The following is a 23,759-nucleotide window of genomic DNA, read 5'->3' on the forward strand; positions in this document are numbered from 1 at the left end:
CACCTTACCCAAAGAGACACCAAAATGAAAATAAGTTTTTCTAATAGAATGAAACATGCTCTGTTGAATGGTGTTAATGAATGTAATGTGGTAGGTGTCCATTTTGAGATACATGACTTTGAATACGGGTGTATTTTGATACATTCATGTTTTTTAGCAAATTTACAGGATGGTAGCACAGTAATTTAACACACAAGCCAGGCCAAAATTTGTAATATACTAAACACCCAGACAGACAGTAGTTTGGCAAAAGCCCAGGTCCATAGTGTACTTTCTCCACTACTTTATGCCTCATTAAACTATGGTGCAAATTTCTCGTGACATGATTTGTTGCCCACTTTGAACTAAGATTATGCTCAATGCATTGCTTTCTGAACTCTACTTGCAACATTTGTGTGTAATGCACACAAAGTTGTACCACTATACCCAGAAGCAAGGGTCTAGCTCTTTTATATTAGGAACAGTGGAATGCCAAACTTGAAGATTTCTTCGCGACTTTTCGGTCTCTGTAAAATTGGTCTTCATGAAAATGGTTCTAGCACCTCAACCAAATTACAGGTGAGCCTGATACTTTGCCTAAGTTCATGTAGGGCCCTCAGGTACATCCTGTACAAATTTCATCAAAATTGAAGATGGTCGAGCTGGGATGGCCCAATTACAACTTGGACAAGTCATGGAATCCACCAATTTCTGTAATTAAATCACAAAGACATAACAATGGTGCAGCACTCCATGACACATCAATATCACCATGTGGAACGACTGCACAGCCACAGATTTAATTTCCATGCATATGTAGCCTATCAACGTCTCTGGCGCCTTGTGTACCTTCAGCCACAGTCCTCGGGTGTAAAAGGACGGAGCAAGTGATGGAGCATTAGTCACCCTGGCTCACTCTGAAGATGGCTGGAGGTATTCAGCCAAAATATTAGAAGAAGAAGAAGCTGAATTTATGCGGGTCTGAAATTTTATGGAACATCTACCAAAAATGTTTCGAAGTGCAAAAGTAAACCACATTAAATCTCCTACAAAATGGTTCCAATTCATTTTTTTTTTCTCTGGGACTAATAGCTTCCATGTTGCAAGGGGCAGAAAATTAGCAGATTATTAAAACTAGTGTTTTAATTGGTGTAAAATTGATGTATATTGTTACATGAAGTGGGTTATAAACAAATTTTAAGTGTGTGTGTCACATCTAACTGCAGGAGAATCATATTAATGAGTAAATTGTATTCTGGGCATGTAATAGTGTGGAAAAGGGGGTTGGAAGTCAGAAGTGTGAGGGAAGATAAGTCACTTGGTCATGCATTTCCCACATTTGTGTGTCTGCAAACTGAAGAGCAAGCAGGTGATTCCCTGCTCTATCTACTGCACTACATCACAAGATGCAAATACAAAATGCTTCACAAAGTTATACCAACCCCCCCACAGCATGTCATGTGAAGGCATGCCCACAGGGGATGGTTACTAACACAAGAAACGTACACGGACAGAATCTTCCTAAGCCTCTCTTCACTGCTCTACACTGTTTGAGGAGAAACTGATTCCAATTCACCCTGTATGGCAGCTGCAGTGTTTTTCCAGAAAAGGAAATTTCTTCCATTTCAACCAATGCACACTTTTCTGTGAACAAACTATACCTCCCCAGCATTTCCTGTCCATTTCTCTTATGTGAACAGACAAAATAACTTCTCTAACCACGTTTATATAGTGAAGTTATTTTCAGTTTATTAAATGAGTAGGCTACTTATTTGCAGTTGTTAAGTGAGCTTCTGTGCAAAAACACGTTCCTGTCAATGACAGCTGAAAAGTGTTTAATTTGTAAGTGTGATGTTGTCGAAGATCTATGTAGTTCTGGTGGGAAAGGAATTGGAATAGTAAATGTGGCACCTTGCTGCTGTATTGTAAAGTGTATTGTAAAGCCATGTAATTATTTTGTAGTCACTTGGTGATGAATTAATGAATGGTCAGACAGTTACTGCACTTATCTCACTACTGATTGTGCTACTGGTAGACTGCAAAAATCTCTTCCATTCAGGAATTGCTGGCACTTATAGAATGGGCTGCACTGAGTGGAGCCACATACCATTCATCCACAATATATCTTCCAGGATGGTAGTGAATGTGTCTGGTGGAAATGGACTAATTGTGTTCATGTCTAGAACGGTAATTTGCTGTAATGCACTGCTTGACTTATGTTGAAATATCTAAAGTTTCATAACACATAACACCTAGGTGTTTTACTTCTATTGGAGAGCGCAGGGGGAGACAACTGAAGGTTCTGGGCCTCTTCACATGTTGGGAGAACTGTGGCTGGGATCATCATTTGATAATCCTCAAACTGTGAAAAGTATTCCAAACATGGTAGTGGAGACAATGAAACCGGCATTTTCAAATACATCCTGACAGCAAGTTACTCTTGGGATATGCTCTTCTGTATGGGACGCAGCTGACAGTTACATAAGAGCCCACTTGACAAGTGCAAATAAACGCTCACTCAATAAACTTAAAATAACTTCACAGGCTCTGTGAAGTTACTTTCTCTATAAAAAAAAAAAAAAAAAAAAAAAAAAAAAAAAAAAAAAAAAAAAAAAAAAAAAAAAAAAAAAAGACAGACAGGAAACGCTGGTGAGGTATAATATATCTGTAAACTGAAAAGCAAGCAGTGCCCGTGACAGTGAAAATTGCCTGTCCCGCAAAAACACTGCAGCTGCCGTATAGGATGATTAAGAATCAATTTCTTCTTAGCAGTGCAGGAAGGTGTGAAGAGATCTCAAATTCTGTTAATATGTGTTTCTTGTGCTAATATTATTAGTGATTCATATCTGCATTACATGTAGTGTTAACACACTTTGTGGAAACTAAACATGCCCTGGCATGCCTGTGCACTGCGTCGCCAATGATTCATAAGGAGTACTGTGGAGGATCGGTATAACTTTGTGAAGCACTCCATGGTAGCTTCTTGTGATGTAGAGGAGTAGATAAAGTGGGGAATCCCCAGCTTGCTCTTCAGTTTGCAGATTTATGAAGGAGGGAAGTGCATCACCACAATCCAGTGACTTACCTTTCTCCATACTTCTAACACCTCCAGAATACAATAGCTCCTGAGCAGCCAGAGAGGGCAGTCATGTGTGTGTGTGTGTGTGTGTGTGGTGTGTGTGTGAGAGAGAGAGAGAGAAAGAGAGAGAGAGAGAGAGAGAGGTGCTTGCTTGTGTGAATGCATGTGTGTTTTTTTCTTTTCTGATAAAGGCTTTGGCCAAAAGCTTAATGTGCAACAGTCTTTTCATTGTGCCTGCTTGCAACTCAACCTGTCATCTTTACGGTGAGCAACAATCTATCATTTCCATAACTGTTGATATTCCAACCTCACTTTCCACTGCTTCCTTTAGTAATGGAGAAAAGGCTTATCACATTTGCATAGACATTAGAGTGGTCAATAAGGTCATGACATTGGATACCAATCACACTTGGAATCACCTTGACAAATGCAAATTCACCACCACCTTCGAGTACAGTTCCATTCTTCTGATGGTAGCTACTGTCTTACATAAAGGAAATTTTTGAGCTCATACCCTGAAGCATGATATGGAAACTGTACAAGCCCTTAATTCTGATTTGTACAAGCTCCTTTAATTACCCAAGCATTATTATTTGTCACATTAGTTTCTGGCACTCTCCTGCACCCGTCTATGTCCATGAGTTTTGCTTTTGTTACCTTGTTGGGAATGATGAGAGGAAACAATTTGAGCACTTTCAAAGCAGTTATACGAACTAGTTCTGACACTCATGAGTCTCAGAAACTCGGAAGCCTTTTACATAATAAAAGAAGTAAACAAGATTATAGGTCAATTAAAGATGCAGCTACATCACCTACCAGAATTATTCCCCCCACACATGAACCACGCAATCCTGGTTTGAAGATGGAGGTATCAATCTTAAAGCACTTATTTAGCACCCCTAAATATAAAGGCAGCTCATGATAGAATGCCAAAATCCAACAAGCGTCTATCTTAGCTGAATATATACAATCCACTGTCATACACAATAGCATATGCTAGGAACATAGTGAAGACACCTTATTCTCTCATACATACCAGTTTGACTAGTCACCACCCAATTGCTACTTCATTACAAACTTCTTCGTGCCATAATAAATAGTACAGATGCTATATACAACCAATTTAGTAACATAACTGCCACATATTACTAACCATGATTTACAACATAAACTCTGTTCACACTTAAGTGTCAGCCATACAGATTGACCTACAAAATAATGTCAGTGTGGTTTCAATTCCTCCAGAACCCTTGCTTTGTACCCTTATGAATATTTCAACAGAATCATACCACCAACTTCTAATTATATATCCCCTAACTTCTAGCTTTATACCCCTGTATTATAACTGTGTTACTATGAAGTTGACTCATGATTATCCCAAACTTGTTCTTCACTTGCAGATACTTGTCCCTTGTCTGAATTGTGAACTGAAAGGATATAGGCTTTAAATCTTTCATATTCCTTAGAAATTTACTCATAAATAAATAACTTGCCAAATGCAGGACTACCTAATTGTCAGCCATGATCAACAGATGCATAGAGCTTTGACTACTGGAGATTTACAGGATTGTCAGTACACCTGAAACTATATTTGTGGCAATTTAAATTTATACACAACACCTTCCTTTGCGATTTTTTTTTATTATTAGCAGGTATAAATAGCCAGCATTTTCCAGACTGATGGTCAAATTATCTACCACATAAGAATCAGATGGTTATCAGCTGTACAACACCCTATTCTGGTTTCACTTGCCTGTTATGATTAGAATTTCATGCCACACACATACCGAGTATCGCTTAACAATAGCATATTTCTATTCAAGGCACCTTTTATCTGGTTCTACACATGACAGAAGGAAACTCTGAATATCACTATTGAACCATTACTGTTAATCAGTCTGGAATTTAAATTCTCTCTTAGTACACATCCTGTCATCTTAGTTCGTCAAGATGCTAACAACACCAAATTGCTCAAACCCTTTGATCAGTTGATGACACAGGAACAGCAGATATCATACTGGAGAGAGCTGCTGCCCATATTACAGCATTACACCAGCTAAATATCTGGGTTAATATAACTGCCCCCACAGTGACCTCCACCCTACGTGCCATTCTATACTAAGTGTGACTTTACAGTACTGTTACACAAGTTATGTAGTCGAACACGTGCAGCTTCTACAGCCAATAACAATCTTTTCAGAGTTTCAGAGGAAAGTGACATGCAGAGTTAATGACAGCTTTTATTTTTCTACTGCCATAAACTGTAATTTTGTAATCCCACCTACGATTATTCTCTTTAATTAAAACTATTATTTTGTATTTGCCTTATGACTTGCACACTTTTGTGACTGCTTCAATCAAGTCTTTTATTATTGTGCTCATTAGTTCATTTGATGATGTTCTATTGTAATGAGCTATTTCTACAACCTTCCTATTCAGTTTAAATGAACTTAACTACCATGCTGCCATGATCACATAAATTTAGGTCAAAGGACTCACCCTTCAGGTGTTTATTCTAAATTAGTTATTATTTGTTTAATACAAGGGTAAGCCAAGTATTATCCGGATTTAGTTATATTTTTGTTTATTTTGGTAGTATTGTCATTTTATGTTGATGACGCATGCTTTGTTTATTTGTTGTTATACCTTTGCAATTTTCACGCTGCTACGTTAGCTTAGTTATCACTGCCGTGCTGTTAATCACGGCTGCTCTGTTGTCTATTTGCACCAAAGAAGAGCAACGTTCAGTGATGTATTTTTTGTGGTCAGAAGGCATATCAGTGGCCGAAATTAATCGAAGACTTTCAGTACAGTATGGGAACAGTGTTTTGCCACAACGGAGTGTCTACGAATGGACTGAAAAATTCCGAAATGGTCACACAAGTGTGATTCAAGATGAAGGAGCCAGATGACCGTTTACCGCCACAAATGAAGAAACCGTTGAGAGTTCACATGAAATGATTCTCTTAGACAGATGATTAACTATTGACGATGTGGCACATCGTCTGGAAATTAGTCATGGTTCTGCCTACGAAATCATCCACAACAGACTAAGTTTCATACAGTTTGTGCAAGATGGGTCCCAAAACAACTCACACAGTTGCATAAACAAACATACTTGGACATCTGCAGAAAAACATTTGGATCACTATGGTAACGAAGGGGACAATTTCTTAGACAGGATCATTACTGGTGACGAAACATGGATCCATCATTCCGAGCTGGAGACTAAACGGCAGAGTATGGAATGGAAATATATAAATGCGCCATGCAAGAAAAAGTTCAAGACCCAACCGTCTGCAGGAAAACTGATCCTTACAGTTTTATGGGACGCACAAGGTCCAGTACTGGAACACAAGGAGATGATTACTGCCAGGCTAAAGCCCGCAACTCGAAACAAATGCCAAGGATTGCAGTCAAAAGGTGTTGTGTTGTTGCACGACAATGCCTGTCTGCATACTGCTGCCCACTCTGCTAAAACACTCCACAAACTCAAATTTGAAGTACTGGATCATCCTCCAAATAGTTCCGATCTTGCCCCTTCTGACTATCACTTGTTTGGTCCACTCCAACAGGCATTGATTTGTGGTATAGGATGGGGAAATGAAAGAGTAGTTATCTTGCAGAACCATGGAGTAGTTTCTGTATACACAATGGTTTCCTGTAGTTTATTTGCAGACATCACACTAGAAAATAATTTCCTAACAATATCAGTTTTAAAATACAAAAATAATTATTAGTGCTATTATTATTATTATTGTACTTACAGCATGGTAACAACAAAGGAACTATTTTATGGGGTCTCAGTAGCTCCAATTAATTAAATCTGTATTATTTTTTCCTCACAAAATAAACTAGTATTTTTTGGTAAAGTTTAGTTAAATCAATAGAAACATACACCACAACACAAACGTCAGGAGTGAAAAGGTCTCCATAAATACCCAAAATAGTGCAACACTTTGCAAAATATTTTCTGTTACCAATAGCACATCCATAAGGATTAAAGAGACCATAGTCAAAACCCTCTGAGCGATGCCCTTTCACACACCTGGCCCTTCGTCTTCCTCACCTACCCTATTCCAGTTAATATTCTAATTTAAGTGTTTAATTACTTTTAGTTCTGATTTTCAATTATTTAAAATGTATTGTTCATAAGACTTACTTTTCTGCTGACATGATGATGTAGAAGTCATAAAATGTGCCTGAAGTCTATCAGCTGTAGCATTTCCCTCAGTTATTAGTAAATGACTCAGATCACTACTAAAGAATGCATTTGCCCCACCAGTATCAGTAACAGCTAGAATTTGTATTGGCAAATTTGGAATGTTCATTGAGAATGCACTGGAAAAATAAAACATCATCATTTACAAGACAGATCAAATAAAGTATAAGCAAAGCACTATCATTTTAACATAAATGCAACAGGTGTTACAGACTAGCATGGAAAAAAAAGTACAATCTTACCATGATAAAAGCAGAACAACTTTTAGCTACTACTAATGAGTTATTACATATGAACAAAGGACAGAAATATTCCTCTGCCTGTGTTATATTTAATTTATAATCACAATTCTTATTAATTCTACCATGCTGTCCGAGTTTCCTCATTTTCTTTTTCTAATTTTCTCTGCAATGAATTATGTAGGTATAACACAGGAAAACAGGAAGACATCATAGGTGAAAAAGGATCTATTTACCAGTGAGATAAATTATCCCATTTTGTTTTATGTTGCTAAGGTTACACCAGGCTCTCAAAATCAAGTTTCTTGAGACAAAACAAAAAAAGAGGATACTCTGTGTACACAGTTAAACTCATTACCTACATCTGAGCTTTGCAATAATGTTCCACTTTTCCCCTCTGAAAATTTTCTAACTGTTGGCATTCTGAATTTGACATGCACTCAAATGGCTTTTGTTCATCCACCTTTTTTGCCACCTCCACAAAAATAAACCTTCATTTCTGAGATAACATTAACAGTTGGCACATATACCTGTTACATTCTTCTCCAACAAACTTCATGCTGAATCATTGCCTTTCTTTAAAATCATCATAAAACATTATAACTCAGTTTGTCAGCTGCCATTTAAAAGTTCCTTTTGCCAAGTAAAATCAGTCCTTGATTTGCAAGACTCTGTTGTGGGAACCATCAGAATTACATTGTTTTCATATTCAGATGACTACCATACATAACTTTATGCAGAAACTGATAATGTGTGCAGAGGTGTAAATTTTACATTATCGACCTGACTTAGACCTGAAGGCATAAAAAGGAGTAATAATCATTTCAATATGGAAGAATACTTCAGGTTATGAAGTTCTTGCCCATTCTTCTTCTCTTCCTCCCCCTTCTTCTAAGTCAGATGTATTTATTTTAGTAAATAGCTATTCTACAGGGTGTCTGTAATTATAGTTCCAGGTTCAAAATACTGTAGAGAGAGAACCACTGTTCAGAATGATGTCAAATTTGAACAGCATATTGACATGGCGCAAACGTCATGGGAGAGAAAAAATTTGTAAGCGTCAGAACATGCACACCAACAGATGTGTGACACTCAGCTGTTTCTCAGTTTGTGTCCGATATGCCACACACGAATGTCTCCATGAAGGATACCATGCTGCTGGAAATGTTTTTTATAAGAATGGTGATTCTGCACCTGTAGCCCTGCAGAAAGTCTGAACACTCACGAGTATGACAAAAGGCATTGGTCCGACGTGTGCTACAGGTCTGGAGAAACTGATACAAAAAGATACGAAAAAAAGGTTCTTTTGAAGTGTAATTTGGTACAGAGAGGGAAGCAGTTGATCCCCATCTCTCTACGATGTGGCCACAGCACTGCAGCAGAGGTCGAGCTGTGGTGTGCGAACACGCATTGCATGGGGAATTGCCCGATCATTGGACATACCTGCGAATGTGGAATCCTACAAAACATCTTTTTTTGCTATCCATACAAAATCACCCAAGTTCAGGAGTTGCTTCCTGCTGATCTGCATGACAACAAACGTTTACTCTGGAATTTCTTGCTCAAATGGAAGTGAACAATGAAGGATATAGAACATTCTGTGGACAGGCAAAGTCCACTTCCATCTTCAAGGACATGTCAAAATGCAGAATTGCACATTATGAGCAACAGAAAATCCTCATTCACGTCAACTGGTACCATTTCATTCTGCAAAGATGAATGTGTGGTGCAGGTTGACGGCATCATTTATTGTTGTACGACCATACTTCTTCAAGGAGATGAGTCATGCAGGTCCCATTACCTGTACCGTCACTGGTAAATGGCATAAGAGTATTTTGAGCACCAATGTCATTTCAACCCTTTCAACAGCATAGATGTGTGAGGTATCATTTTTACACAAGATGGCCCCCCTCTGCACACTGCATAGCCAGTGAAGCAACTGCTGCAGAGGCGTTTCAGTAATGCTAGAATTATCAGCCTGGCCATTCAGATCCACTGATCTTAATCCATGTGACTTCTGGCTGTGAAGTATACCTCAAAGATGATGTGTTCAGTGCTCCAGTTATGAATGTAGGTGAACTGAAGGCACACACTATGCAATGCATTCTGTATGTGCCCCTGAGACACTCCAATCTGTTGCAGAACACGCTGTTCCTCTATTTCAGCATGTCGCAGAAAATGGTGCACAGCATACTGGACATGTCTTGCACCAGTCTCACAATGACATTTTGCTTTTTATGCCGTGGTGAATGGAATTACCTAACAGTACTGAACCCGTGCAGTCATGCACATTGAACAGTACGGATGGTGTAATGTGCAAATCAAACCATAGCTGTCGTACTGCAATTCATCTGTCATTTGTAACCGACCCCATTTAAGTTAAGGCTCTTACCGTACCATCTGTTGGTAAAATTGTATTTAAATTTTTTGTCATGACGTTTCCCCCCGTGTCAATGATCTGTTGTTCAAATCTGATGTCATTCTGAGCTACGGTTCTCTTTCTACAGTATTTTGAAACTGGAACTTTAATTATGGGCACCCTGTATATGGACCATGTAACAGTAGATTAATGAAATAACAAAATCACAAAGGGAGGAAATTTAGTAGTTCCATGTGTTAGAAATTCTCTTCTGTGGAAATGAAAGAAATATATACATTTCTAATGTCCTCTTGAGTATGGAATACATTCACTGGATAAACAACAAATACAAGATGTTAACACAACAAAGTCCATTCACTTCCCAAGAAGAAAGACCAACATTCACCCAACTGATAGAGAGAGCTAAAAGCAGTTAACACCGAACAAAACTTGAGTATCAGGTTTCCAAATGCAATGTTGTTTATAGATCAATCTAAAACACAAATTGATGATGTTCTGATAACAAGGACAAAAGGTAATGCATATAAAACCACTATGTTTACTGGAAAGCAAAGAAAAAAGTTATGGAAAATACACAGTTGGTACAATGTATGGGGAAATGACAAGGGTACAGGTACTCAAAATTTATGGAAGGCTTTTCAAACCTCAGATAGTAAATGTTGTGGAATGGTGTTGGACTATGCAGTACAGCTGTGATCAGCTTGCCTACCACACCCTATGCATGTGCCCTCATCAATCCTTAAACACACTATGTCATGATGAATAAAACGTTCTCGGTTTTCCAGCCGCGTAAATTCGAATAAATTTCGAATTGACGCGGCTGGAAAACCGAGAATGTTTTACTCACGTATGCTGTCGCGAAAGACTCCGAGGACACACTACGCCATGATGCCTTTGTAAAAGGCGGTTAACTGACAGAACTTTGCTAGTGGTTTTATTCATTTTTACTTAAAATGTAAGAATATCATATTGTACTGGTCTCTCATAGAGAGCAAAATTGGAAAATTTCTCTCAAATTTTTCAAAAGGAATTATTAAACACAAAATTATGGCGCAAAAGGTGCTGAACTACTTGTAGATCACACATGCTAGATATATACTCTTTGTGTGAGCAATGGCAATATTAGGAAATGATATGAAGGTATATTGTGACAGGCCACTCATTTGTGATATTCGTAGCTGCAACAAATCCAAGTTGTAGCAGTAAACATAAATGCATGCAAGCACACCTCCAGTGTTGAATAACATAAGTCTTTCTATCATATGTGCAAGTGTCTCTGGATCAAAACTCTCTGGCATAATATAATAATTAGATGATCAAGATATACATATATGCGAACAACGTAAGCTGTCACTGAATATTTATAAAACAAATTTCAAACATAGTATTTAAAGAATGTAAACTCCAACCTTTGTCACTCTTAGGTAAAAAAATATTTGACATAATTCATACAGCTTCAATTACACCATGATAATGGTGAAGTGTCAAGCCAAAATATCTTAAGATTATGTCTTTTTGGCTGTACACAAGTGACCTGGCAAATATGAGCTGAATCAGTTGGTCATGTCAGGGGCCTTCCCCTTGTTAGTTATGCTGCATACACCCTAACAATATGTAGCAGTAAACAGTGGCTATCTAAAATTTCTTACAAACAGTGCAAGTTGAATATCCTTTACTCGTTCAAAAGATATTTTACACAATTGGAAAACTAGTGTATTTGATGTGTGAGTTACTGGACCCTCCAATCCTACCTAACAGATTTAGCACGTTTTAGCTTTCCCACAGCTAACGCCATTTGTGGGCCTAAAACCTTTTTCGAGCACAATGAAGAAGTTACAGCAGTCATAAATACATATCTTATGTAAAAGGAGATTATATGAACAGATCAGTTAATTTACAAACTTGAAATTTTCTTCTTAGCCTTGTGCTGCTAAGTTTGGAAATGGGAAAATGTTTCGCAACAACAAACTAGCAACATTTGAGTTCATTAATATAGCAAAATACAATTATTTCTAGCATTAAATGTTTATAAAATTAACTCTCACTTCTTAACGTACATGATGTTCATTTTTCTTCTGTGAAGTAACTGTTCCACTGCAGTAATAGTCAGTTAAGCAAAAAGAACATTTAAAAATTTACACACATACGAAAATTAGCTATTGCTTAAAATTTCACCAGTCTTAGTGTTTTTAACATTATATACGAGATACACAACATGTTAAGTAAATTTCTAAAAAATGTCACATACTTGAGAGTTGCGAGAGAGGCTTTCCGCTTGGTTGAGTAGACTAGGATGAAGCCATGGACCAATTCCTCACGAAATGCATTGGCACCATGGAATGAAGAAATGATAACCTCAACTTTGCGTTTAGAGTCACCCAAAAAAGTTTCTAAAATTATACTTCGATCTCCACTTAAAAAGCAGCACTGGTGACTCAAAAGAGGCCCCAAAATATTTTCTACAGAATATGGATCACCACAAAACATGCACATTATAATCCTGAAACAAATACATTTATGTACTTTTTAATCTGATACCAGAACAAATGTTAATGTCTTAAATTTTCACATAGACAGATATACTTGCACAATGGATCAATCATTAAGCATTTTCTGGACTTAACAATAATCATATTCACTAATTAAACAGGAAAAATGGTGGTTTATACTTTTCACAGGGCACATCTATTAATCACTTCATTAAGGGAGGAGACAGACATCAAAAATGTATATTATAATTTCATTGATATTTACCAACAGCTCAGCTCGAGTGAGATAACATATCATAGTAACAGCATAATATTTATTTTTATAACTTTTTTAAAGCAGAGTATTTTGTAGCATTTTTATTTTTTTATTTACTTATTTATTTATTATCTTTCTTCTTAAGCTTCATGTTCAGAATCTTCTTGGAAGGAAGTTTAGCCTTTAGTGTCCAATTGGCAACAAGACCATTACAGTAAGAGCACAGGATTGGATTAACAACGTTAGAAACTGAAACTGGTAATGTATATTTCAAAGTAACCATTTTGACATTTTCCTTCAGTGAATAGGGAAGCAATGAAAAACTTAAATCAGTTTGGTCAGATGAAGATTTGAGCTCTACTCTTCCTAAATGCAGGTTCAGTACATAAACCACCGCACCACTTCACTTATGTAGAATATTATTGACACTGAGTTTGCTGTAGATTCTCATTTCCATGCACTGGGGGAATTTGTGCATGTAATTTTAGTCTCCAAGCGTCTTATGTTACAGTGGATCGTAAAGCTTTCTTTGAGTGGCCCTGCCATGCAGCTAAAAAAACCACAGACTCTATATAGCTTTTTCACAATGTAGTAGCACAAATGAGTCTGGGTCTGGCAAGCATGGAAATGAAATTATAATTTCTTTTCAACTTTCTATTTTCCAAGTTATCTATGGAGAACATGTAAGCTGTATACCTGAGCCTCACCAAATGTTACCACAGCGATTGTGGATGATCATGTATAACAAAAATGAAAATGATAATGGATTAGTGAATGTTACTTAAGTTCACTGATTAGCTGTTTAACTGTAAATTTGTGTAAATGAATAGTTCACGAAAGTTCTTGTGAGTAAATCGAGCAAATGGACTGACATGACTCACTAAAGTCGACGATATTAACTGCAGTGACCAGAAAAAGGAATAAAGCACATAGTGTAGTGGTAAGCAGAGATGAGCATTATTTGATTACATTTCTATCTAGATCATTATTTGAGTAAGTATATCACCTAAACAACAAATTAAAAAAAAAATTTTTGGATCACTGTCAGGAAAAGCACAGTGATCAATAAAACTATAATAAAATCTCTTCAGTAACAGCAGTCTTGATGGCATGTAGGTTATTTATTTCATTGAGTGACTGATTTTGATCTCTTATAGGATCATCCTCAGACCACTTTACTCTGTGAAATAGAGTAATACACTTTCTTACAAGCAACCCCTTGAGTGCCAGACTGCAAGTTCAATCTTCAGTATGGCTCATTTGAAAGTGTTGTGTTAACAATTACGACAGGAAAAATATTAGCTGCTAATGGCTTACCATGTGCATCAGAAGGGTGACAGAAAAGGAGTGTCTGGGAGGTGCAGAGATCAAACTTCTATGGGATATACATATTACACTTCACAAAATGGACACCATCAGCATTCAAAAAATGTTCACAACGAACTATTAACTAACACCATGAGTGCTCAAATAAAAATGGCATGCCACAAGGATCAAAAGTTTCACACTATCAAGATCGAAGGTGAACTCCTTGAGAGTTGGAAACCATGGAGGGCGTTCAGCTAGGTATCTACTCTTAAAGAATGGATACAGAATCATACTGGTGTAACTGGGTGATGAGAACTGATGGGATGTGATGGCATGCAACTAAATGCGAAACAGTCTGTCATGGAACTTGTTGTGAAACTGGCTATCCTTTAAGGCATAGCTGCAGGTAGGTACTCACCCTACACATTGTACATTTAAATATGTGTATGATAAACTGAGAACAACTGGATCATTAACACATCAGAAACATATCCAGCAAAGGAAAGTTACTAACGAGGAAATGGAAATTGGTACTCTTGCCACTAGGGTTCGAGAACCTTGAGTTAGTTCACGTCAAACTGCAAGGGAATCTGGCATGAGCCAGAGTAGTGTTGTTCATGTTCTGCATTGCCATAAATATCACTCTTACAGTATCAGTCTCCACCAAGAATTAACTGGTATGGACTGTATGCATCACACTGAATTCTGCCAAAGGGCTCAACTTCAGATTCAGAGCGATGACACATTTATTAATTTGATTTTATTTACTGAAGAGGCTACATTCACAAACCATGGAAATGTTAATTTTCATAACATGCATTATTGGGTAACTGAAAATCCATGTTGGCTGCGGCAAGTAGCACACCAAAAACCTTGGTCGGTACATGTATGGTGTGAGATTCTGGAGGACAGAATTACAGGTCCCTATTTCATCGAAGGAAATTTTAATGGTAGGAAGTACACCACATTCATGCAAGAAACATTAGGTCTGTTATGGGAAGAAATACCTTTAGAAACAAGGAACAGAATGTGGTATCAACACGATGGGTGCCTGGCACATTTTTTGCTGATGGCTAGAAATGAATTGCAGAGACAATTCCCAAATCGTTGGATTGGACGCGGAGATGTGTCATGGCCAGCTCATTCACCAGACTTGATGCCTCTGGATTTTTTCTTGTGGGGTTTGGAAAAAGACATGGTTTATAAAGACATTACAATTACACCTGAAGATATGCAAGGGAGAATTGTGCATTGGTACCAATGGTCATCACTTCAAACACCTTCCATAAATGGAGGTTCATTCCACCTTTGTGACCTTCGTTGACCTTCAAAGACCTTACTGTTACACATCACGGGATTCGTCTCGATAGCCGCTATCATAAAATAAGCACCAAACTTTAGCATCCCATTAAAAAAAAAAAAAACAAAAACCAAAGTTGACCTTCATATCTCTGAAGCGACCTCACCTAGCAACAAAAAACCAACGTCATATTATGGGCCCCAATTTCCCATGTAACTTTTGTCCCACAAACATTTCAGCTCCTATCATACTTTCGGAGTTATTCTTGGTGGTACATGATGCATCAATGGCCAACACCTATAACTGGTTTTCGCAGACTACATGTAATCACGATATTGTCTCTCCAACTATCAAGTGATTAAGCTGCATCACAGATCCGAGGATATCTACTTCTAATTTACTCATGTTGGCAGCTGTTCTTGATTCAAATTCTGGAACATTTACTTCTGTCTTCTTTGGTGAAGGAATTTCAGAAGGCTGTGTTTAGTAACTCTGCTTTAGCAATACTGTCATCGACAGCATTTCCATTGCTATCGCGCAGAGAAGGCATTGACTGTCTCTTGCTTCTAGCATACTTCACATACAAGCAAAAGCTCTTTGGATTTTCTGCCAGGTTTTGAGACAAAGATTTATTGTGGAAATGATTAGAACCTTCTCACATTTAAATCTGTGATAAATTTCAAGCTTCTGTAAAATATCACCAATCTTGGAGATTTTGCATTCGTTTAAATTTGGTGTGTTGCTTTCATTGTTTCTGTAACAGTGTTCTGACCTATTTTGTGTACCAGGGGGATCAGCTCTGGCGTTCGTTAATTTATTTGCTTTAAATATCTCAATTGCTGTCAATACTATGTCTTCGAATTCAAGTCACATGGTTAATTTGGAAGGAGTGGAGATCATCTCTCAGGAAGGTCTCAAGTGAAGTTTTGTCTGCTTTTTTGAATAGCTATGTAAGGAAAAAAAAAAAAACACCTACAGTTGTCCTTATGATGTCATTTATTGCATGACTACCAGTTTTGGTTGTGGCTGAGTTAGCCCCTCTTCTCACTATAATCTATCATAGATCTCTTGAACGAAAGACTGTGCCCAGTTCTTGGGAAAAGGCAGAGGTCACACTAGTCTATAAGAAGTGTAGTAGAAGTGATCCACAAAGCTACCGTCCAATATCCTTGGCATCAATTTCATGTAGAATCTTAGAACATATTCTGAGTTCAAACATAATGAGGTACCTTGAACAGAATGACCTCCTCAATGCCAACCAGCATGGTTTTCAAAAACTTTGATCATTTGAAACCCAACTCACCCTTTTCTCACATGACATACTGAAAGCTATGGATCAAGACAACCGCCTAGATACAGTATTTCCTGATTTCTGAAAAGCATTTCACTCAGTACCACACCTACACTTATTGTCACAAGTATGATCATATGGGGTATCAAGAGAAATTTATGATTTGATTGAGGACTTTTTGGTAGGAAGGATACAGCGTGTTACCTTGGGTGGAGAGTCATCATCAGATGTAGAAGTAACTTAGATGTGCAGCAGGGAAGTGTGTTCGGACCCTTGATGTTCATATTGTATATTAATGACCCTGCAGACAATATTAATAGTAAAATCTGCCTTTTTGCAGATGATGCAGTTATCTATAATGAAGTACTATCTGAAAGAAGCTGCATAAATATTCAGTCAGATCTTGATAAGATTTCAACATGGTGCAGAGATTGGCAATTTGTTCTACATGTTCACAAATGTAAAATTTTGCACTTTACAGAACAAAAAAATGTAGTATACTATGACTATAATGTCAGTGAGTAACTGTTGGAATCGGCCAACTTGTGCTATCCTATGACTATAATGTCAGTGAGTAACTGTTGGAATCGGCCAACTCGTGCAAATACCTGGGTGAAACACTTTGTAGGGATATGAAATGGAATGATCACATAGGTTCAGTCGTCAGTAAAGCAGGTGGTAGACTTCAGTTTTTTGGTAGAATACCGTGGAAGTGCAATCAGTTTACAAAGGAGATTGCTTACAAATCACTCATGCGACCGGTTCCAGAATACTGCTCAAGTGTGTGGCACCTGTAAAAAATAGGACTAACAGGAGATATTGAAAAAATACAGGGAAGGGCATCATGAATGGTCACAGATCTGTTTAATCCATGGGAGAGATACAGAAGGAACTGAAATAGCAGACTCTTTAAGACAGACTTAAACTATCCCGAGAAAGTCTATTAACAAAGTTTCGAGAACCGGCTTTAAATGATTACTCTAGGGATATTCTGTAACCCCTATGTATCGTTCACACAGGGATCATGAGGCTAAGATTAGAATACTTACTGCATGTACAGAGGCATTCAAACAATCATTCTTCCCACGCTCCATGTGTAAATAGAACAGAAAGAAACTCTAATAGCTAGTACAGTGGGACATACCCTCTGCAATGCACCTCACAGTGGCTTGCAGCGTATAGACGCAGATGTAGGTATATTTTTTGTTTATTTTTGGAGAATCTGGGAATTACAATATTCAGTCTCACTACAACAACCCTTTTTTCACTAACCCAGTATCCGTTTTGATGCTCATTATTAGCTCAGGATTTTTTGTTGATAAGAGATCAAGTGTGTTTTCAGAACTGTTTACTATTCGAGTGGGCTCATGAACTGACTGCTGAAAATAATTTTCAGACAATGCGTTTAACACAACTTAGGACTATGTTTTATGTACACCTCCAGATTTAAACATGTATTTTTGCCAACACATCGAGGGTAAATTGATGTCACCACCAGCTGTAACTATATGACTCGGGTACGTGTTTGAAATTAGACTCAAGTTTTCTTTGAATCTTTCAGCAACTATTCCATCTGAGCTGGGAGGTCGGTAGAAGGATCCAGTTATTATTTTCTGCCAGTTGCCAGCAATGTCCTCTACCCATACTAACTTTCACGAAATATCCACTTCAATTTCGCTACAACATAAACTACTTCTAGCAGCAACACACATCACCATTGGGTCTTTTGCAAAAATTTTGGCTGAACTTATCTCTGACTTTAGCCAGCTTTCAGTGCCTATAGCAATTGCAATGTGTTTTGGAATATATGTTGACCTGTAGGTCCCCCTCTAACTGGATTATAAGTTTGTTCAGAGGTGGGAGGAAGTTAAGGGCAAGCCATCAGGCCTTGTAAAGCACTGCACTGTCCCAAACTTAGGCTTGTGCACAGTTTTACCCTGAAATAAAGGCAACATAAAAACGTTTCAGAGGTAGCCAGCTGCAGCAGTTACACTACCGATGTGGTCCAGTTAAACCAACTGCACTTGCCAGTAACTCCCTTTCTCCCCTCCTCCTGTTAATATGTGGAAGTACTCATATGTATCTAGCCAAAAGATGAGAGAGAAGCCAATAAAAACTCTTAATCTGCAGCATCTTCCTCCATTCTACCAAGATTGCTATCACTATCCGAAAGGGTCTTTAAATATAATTACACAATTTGTTCACATTTGTAGTGCTACAAAATGATTGAATGCAATAAGGACTTGGTGGTTACTGACGACTGACATCATCAATCAACAGACATTAAATCTTAAGTCTCCTAAAACATTTGTGGAATGCTGCTGGATGTCTGAAAGTGTTTTAGGAGTACCTCTGCATAAGCTTTCCATTAAACAGTGGAGATTGAAAAATTTTGAGAGAGACATTATGAGACCATAAATAGTGCATAATATTGCACAAAACTGGCAACTTCTTTATCAAGAAAGTGTTACAAGGCAATTGGAAGACTTTCTCACCTTTTTACACCAACTGCAATTATTGCAACAATGTCTTACCCATAATTAAAAAAAATAAATAGTTAACTGTAATGCTGTCCATCAACAAGGGAGGCTTACAACAAAGAGCCAAATAAATGTTGAAGAAATTGGGTTACAAGTTTGAAATGATGTTATTACGTAAAAAGAAGATTTATTCTGAATGTGATTTGGGAAGTGAAACTAACGTGGAATCACAACAAAGTTAGTTGCCAAAAAGTACAGTGGAATTGACAATTTTTCAGTTTTTGCTTAAGAAGATTGTGATTTGATAGCCTTATATCGTTATCCTGAAACAATGATATTTTCAGGAGATATAAAACACCCATACCCTTTTTGCATGCATAGCATAGAACTACTTTCCTTGGTGTGTCATAATGCCAAATTTTTGAAAATCAAATAAATTTTCTGATGCGATATTTGGAGGGAAAAAAGAGGTTGTTCTGAAAAGCAATTTAAAATCAACGAAGAGTATATCGGTTAAATAAAGGACAAAGAATTGGACCAATAAATGTCACTGGATTTCAAATTTATCTATTATTCATAGCACTTCTTATTCACAGATGATGAATATGTGTTTTTAGTTGTGTAAATGAATAACGTTTTGAAGAAATATTTTTATTTGCAATTCACAAATAACTAGTAGCAGTGGTGGGCTACTGAGTAGAGCACTGGGCTCTTGGCCACGGAGGTCCCAGGTTGGGATAGGGATTTCTCCTCATTCCAGTCCCTCCAAGATGGCCCCATGTCCATTTAGCCAGCTATCAAAATGATTTCTGGGGAACTTTCCCACGGTAAAAGGGAATGGGGTGATGGTCCCACCACCACTCCCCTTCCCAGTGCTGTGGTCAATAGAAAGGTTACACTCTATGTGCAGTTAAGCCGATAGCCTAGTCACAGGTTTGCGCCATAGGCTTTACCTTTACCTATTCATGAATAATAATTTTTATCTGTTTCTCAGCTCTGGTGGCAAGTGAAGCACATCAAGCACGCACATGCTGCAATTGCACAGCCTATGTGCAGATGTGTGGCTGTGGTCAAGCGCTCATTTGGCTGTGTCACTGAGTGAGGCAGTGTTGGTCATCTTCGGAAGCTTCCCCGAATGTACATGAAGGGCACTCGTGTCTTCTTTGCACCTACCTGGAGAACACTCACATGATCCATATGCCTTCAGAGCTCTACTCTGCATGCCTAGTCCAGCCTAAATGCCTGTGTTATGTCCTGATTTTTACGATTTACACTGATGTCCTGGCACTTTGGCACTGAACTGTATCATATCAATTTTTGAGATGTTTACAGACAACCTATTTAACTGGAATTACATTTCTTGGCTACTGGTTATATTAATGAAACAAAAAATTTTGTTTTGTTCCAGGATTTTCAGTTAATACGTATGGATCATCTGAAAGTAAAAGACCAGAGTTCACACAAATGGGACTAACAAGCTCCATTCCAAAGGAACTATACCAGCATTTACCTTCTGTAATTTACTGAAAAACCTACATTTGGATGACCATACAAGGATTTGGACCACCATCTTTTCAACTAAGTGTCTTAGTCATCAAGTCGCCTCTCTTAGTAGGTACGAGAGAGTATAAAACACAAGATAACAAATCAAATTATACTGGGAATAGAAGATTTATGGACAGAGCTAACCAAGATTATAAATGTTTATTGTCTTCATATACGACACTTCTAACACAGCTTACTTTTGAGAATACAAAACGTAAACACCACTCAAGGACTAGACATTATGTCTGTTCAGATTGGACAACTGCTGCCTACAAGGCAGTACAAGGAGCAATCTAAGATTGTGGGACCAGCATGTCGCAACTTCCTGCATCCTTTATTGCCAGTACATTAATCCTGATAATGCTGCTGCTTCTTTATTCAAGCAGCTCCTCATTTGGCATCACAAGGTTGAGTGGACCATGTTCCCACACCTTCCTACCTTAAAAAAAAAGGGGGGGGGGGGGGCGTTACCAGGAATCAAAACCGCACAAAAGGCAGCGATACTACCGTGTCAAAGGTGGCGACTCTAACCATTTGGTTACAGAGGCAGTCCCTTTGAGAATTTAAGAAAACAAATTATATTGCTGCATTGTACATCTCCCTTAAAAGCTGTCACAAGGAAATGATATGATTTTTTAAAAAAAATTGAAGTTATTCTCTAATTTTTCATTCTCACTACCATTCTCACTACTGGTTGATACCGTATGTGGGACTTATTTACATCATTTTCCTCTAGAACAATACTGAAATATCATTAGTCTGAAATATGCATTAATAATTAAAAATTAACATTGATGGGTCAAAGAAGCACACAAGAGATGGGCACATAAAAATTAAGATGATCAAATGGCAAATTACTGCTAAAACATGTTTTCATGTCCACGAAATTTATAGCCACTAAACACAATACCTTTAATTCATTATAATTAAAACACTTCATATCAGGAAATAAACTTGCAACTATAAGAAATGAATCTTTGATAATAAAGTACACTGCACAAAAATTTCATAATTGCAAATATCTTGATCTTGTTCTGCAACTTGATATGAAGGATATAAATAAAAACAGCGCAACAAATCATCAGTCTCAACACCTTTCTCTCTTAATCACTTTGATTTTTCTTAAGAAATTTTACAATGTGCACTATTGTGTTTGTGTATATTGCTACACTATAGACACAAATAGTACCCACAGCTGAGGAGGTGGGCCCTTGCAGGAAAGTATCTTTATAAAAGACTAGCTACCAAAGTGCTTGTACTGAAAATGTATGCTACATACAGTACCCAGTACCAAACAAAAGATGATATACATACAATTGCCTGGTCCAATCAGTTTCCAACAGTACTGCACATGGAATAACTTACAAAAGTGATATATTTCCAGAATTTACTTCCTGCTCTACACAGTGATAAAAACACACAAAAGTAGACACAGGGGAAAAAAATCACATACATTACCTGATATCAGGTTCTGAACACTCCAATACAGACTGGTAGACGTTTATAAAGCCTGCTCTGTGATGGATACTTTGTATCAGCTGCCGCAGTGCTTCTGCTATCAATGGAGGACTAAACCGTTGTGATGGATCCATCTCATCCACAGATACGCCAATGAAGGGACACTGTAAACTAAGATGTATCATATTTTATTAGGAAATGTTTACTAAATTTGAGTGTGAAAGATACATGATCACACACAACAAAATTAACAAACCTATCAGCCAAATTCTGTCCTTCTTCTTGTAACCTCAGCACCTCTTTCTCATCAACTGACTGATCAGCGACAAATAAAATCACAATTGGTAAACCTTGAAATGGTAAACGATCTTCTTGCTCTAAATTGGAGAGCAGAGTTTTTTCCAAACTATCTCGGACATATTCAAATGATTCTTGATTGGAATACACACAAAAGCACCCTGTACAATAACCAACATAAGTTTATAGGGTTATGTTGAAGTAATAATAAGGAATATTAAAAAATTACTAATAGAAAATCATTTTTCTTACCATTTGGCAAGAATTTTGAAGTCTTGAAAGAATTCTGGGGTAAACTAACATCACCATCAATAATTCTATAATCCAAACTGTACAAATTACAGTCTATTTCATATTCATCATCATCACACTGTTCCTGTAAGAATGACAAGAAACTGGTGATCAGATGTTCATAATCATTTCATTTGCAATATTTCTTTAAAGCAAGCACGTATGCATATCATATTAAACAACTACATATGAAAAACTGAACTGTGACACTTGACAAGACATATACTGCAACAAAAAAGTATAAATCCACTACGACATGGAGTTGTTATTCTGGTTGTATTTTAGAGCACAGTAGTTACATATAACACACCAAACATATTATGAAATGAAAGTGCTGGCAGGTCAACAGACACACAAACAAACACACACACACACACACACACACACACACAAAATTCAAGCTTTCGCAACAAACTGTTGCCTCATCAGGAAAGAGGGAAGGAGAGGGAAAGAGGGAAGGACGTGGGTTTTAAGGGAGAGGGTAAGGAGTCATTCCAATCCCGGGAGCGGAAAGACTTACCTTAGGGGGAAAAAAGGACGGGTATACACTCGCACACACACACACACACACACACACACACACACACACACACACACACACACACACACATATCCTGGTGTGGATGGATATGTGTGTGTGTGTGCGCGCGCGAGTGTATACCCGTCGTTTTTTCCCCCCTAAGGTAAGTCTTTCCGCTCCCGGGATTGGAATGACTCCTTACCCTCTCCCTTAAAACCCACATCCTTTCGTCTTTCCCTCTCCTTCCCTCTTTCCTGATGAGGCAACAGTTTGTTGCAAAAGCTTGAATTTTGTGTGTGTGTGTGTGTGTGTGTGTGTGTGTGTGTGTGTGTGTGTGTGTTTGTGTTTGTGTTTGTTTGTGTGTCTGTCGACCTGCCAGCACTTTCATTTGGTAAGTCACATCATCTTTGTTTTTAGATATATATTTCCTATGTGGAATGTTTCCCTCTATTATAAACATATTATGAAATATTTACGAGTGATCAATATATGAAGAACTACACAATGTGCTTCCTAATGATCTCAACAGATCACAGATAAGAGCCCAGTAACACAAATACAATTGAAGTATAACAGGAACTTGAATAAAACTAGAAAATGACACTTTTTACCTCTCATATACAAA

At 37.6% G+C, this 23,759-nt stretch overlaps 1 protein-coding gene across 4 annotated transcripts in view; it reads right to left on the reverse strand.

Moving 5' to 3' along the window:
* The window catches only part of LOC124554685 (rho GTPase-activating protein 190), a 278,320-nt gene that overhangs the window by 165,399 nt on the left and 89,162 nt on the right, over window positions 1-23,759 (reverse strand). For all 4 annotated transcript variants that reach the window (XM_047128306.1, XM_047128305.1, XM_047128304.1 and 1 more), the window contains exons 11-15: window positions 22,576-22,699; window positions 22,283-22,484; window positions 22,027-22,197; window positions 12,148-12,399; window positions 7,221-7,399 (exon numbers count right to left, since the gene is read on the reverse strand). In XM_047128306.1, the coding sequence (XP_046984262.1) occupies window positions 7,221-7,399; window positions 12,148-12,399; window positions 22,027-22,197; window positions 22,283-22,484; window positions 22,576-22,699 (928 nt within the window). The remainder of the gene's footprint in view (window positions 1-7,220; window positions 7,400-12,147; window positions 12,400-22,026; window positions 22,198-22,282; window positions 22,485-22,575; window positions 22,700-23,759) is intronic.

Source organism: Schistocerca americana, chromosome X, assembly GCF_021461395.2.
Source record: "Schistocerca americana isolate TAMUIC-IGC-003095 chromosome X, iqSchAmer2.1, whole genome shotgun sequence".
NCBI lineage: Eukaryota > Metazoa > Arthropoda > Insecta > Orthoptera > Acrididae > Schistocerca > Schistocerca americana.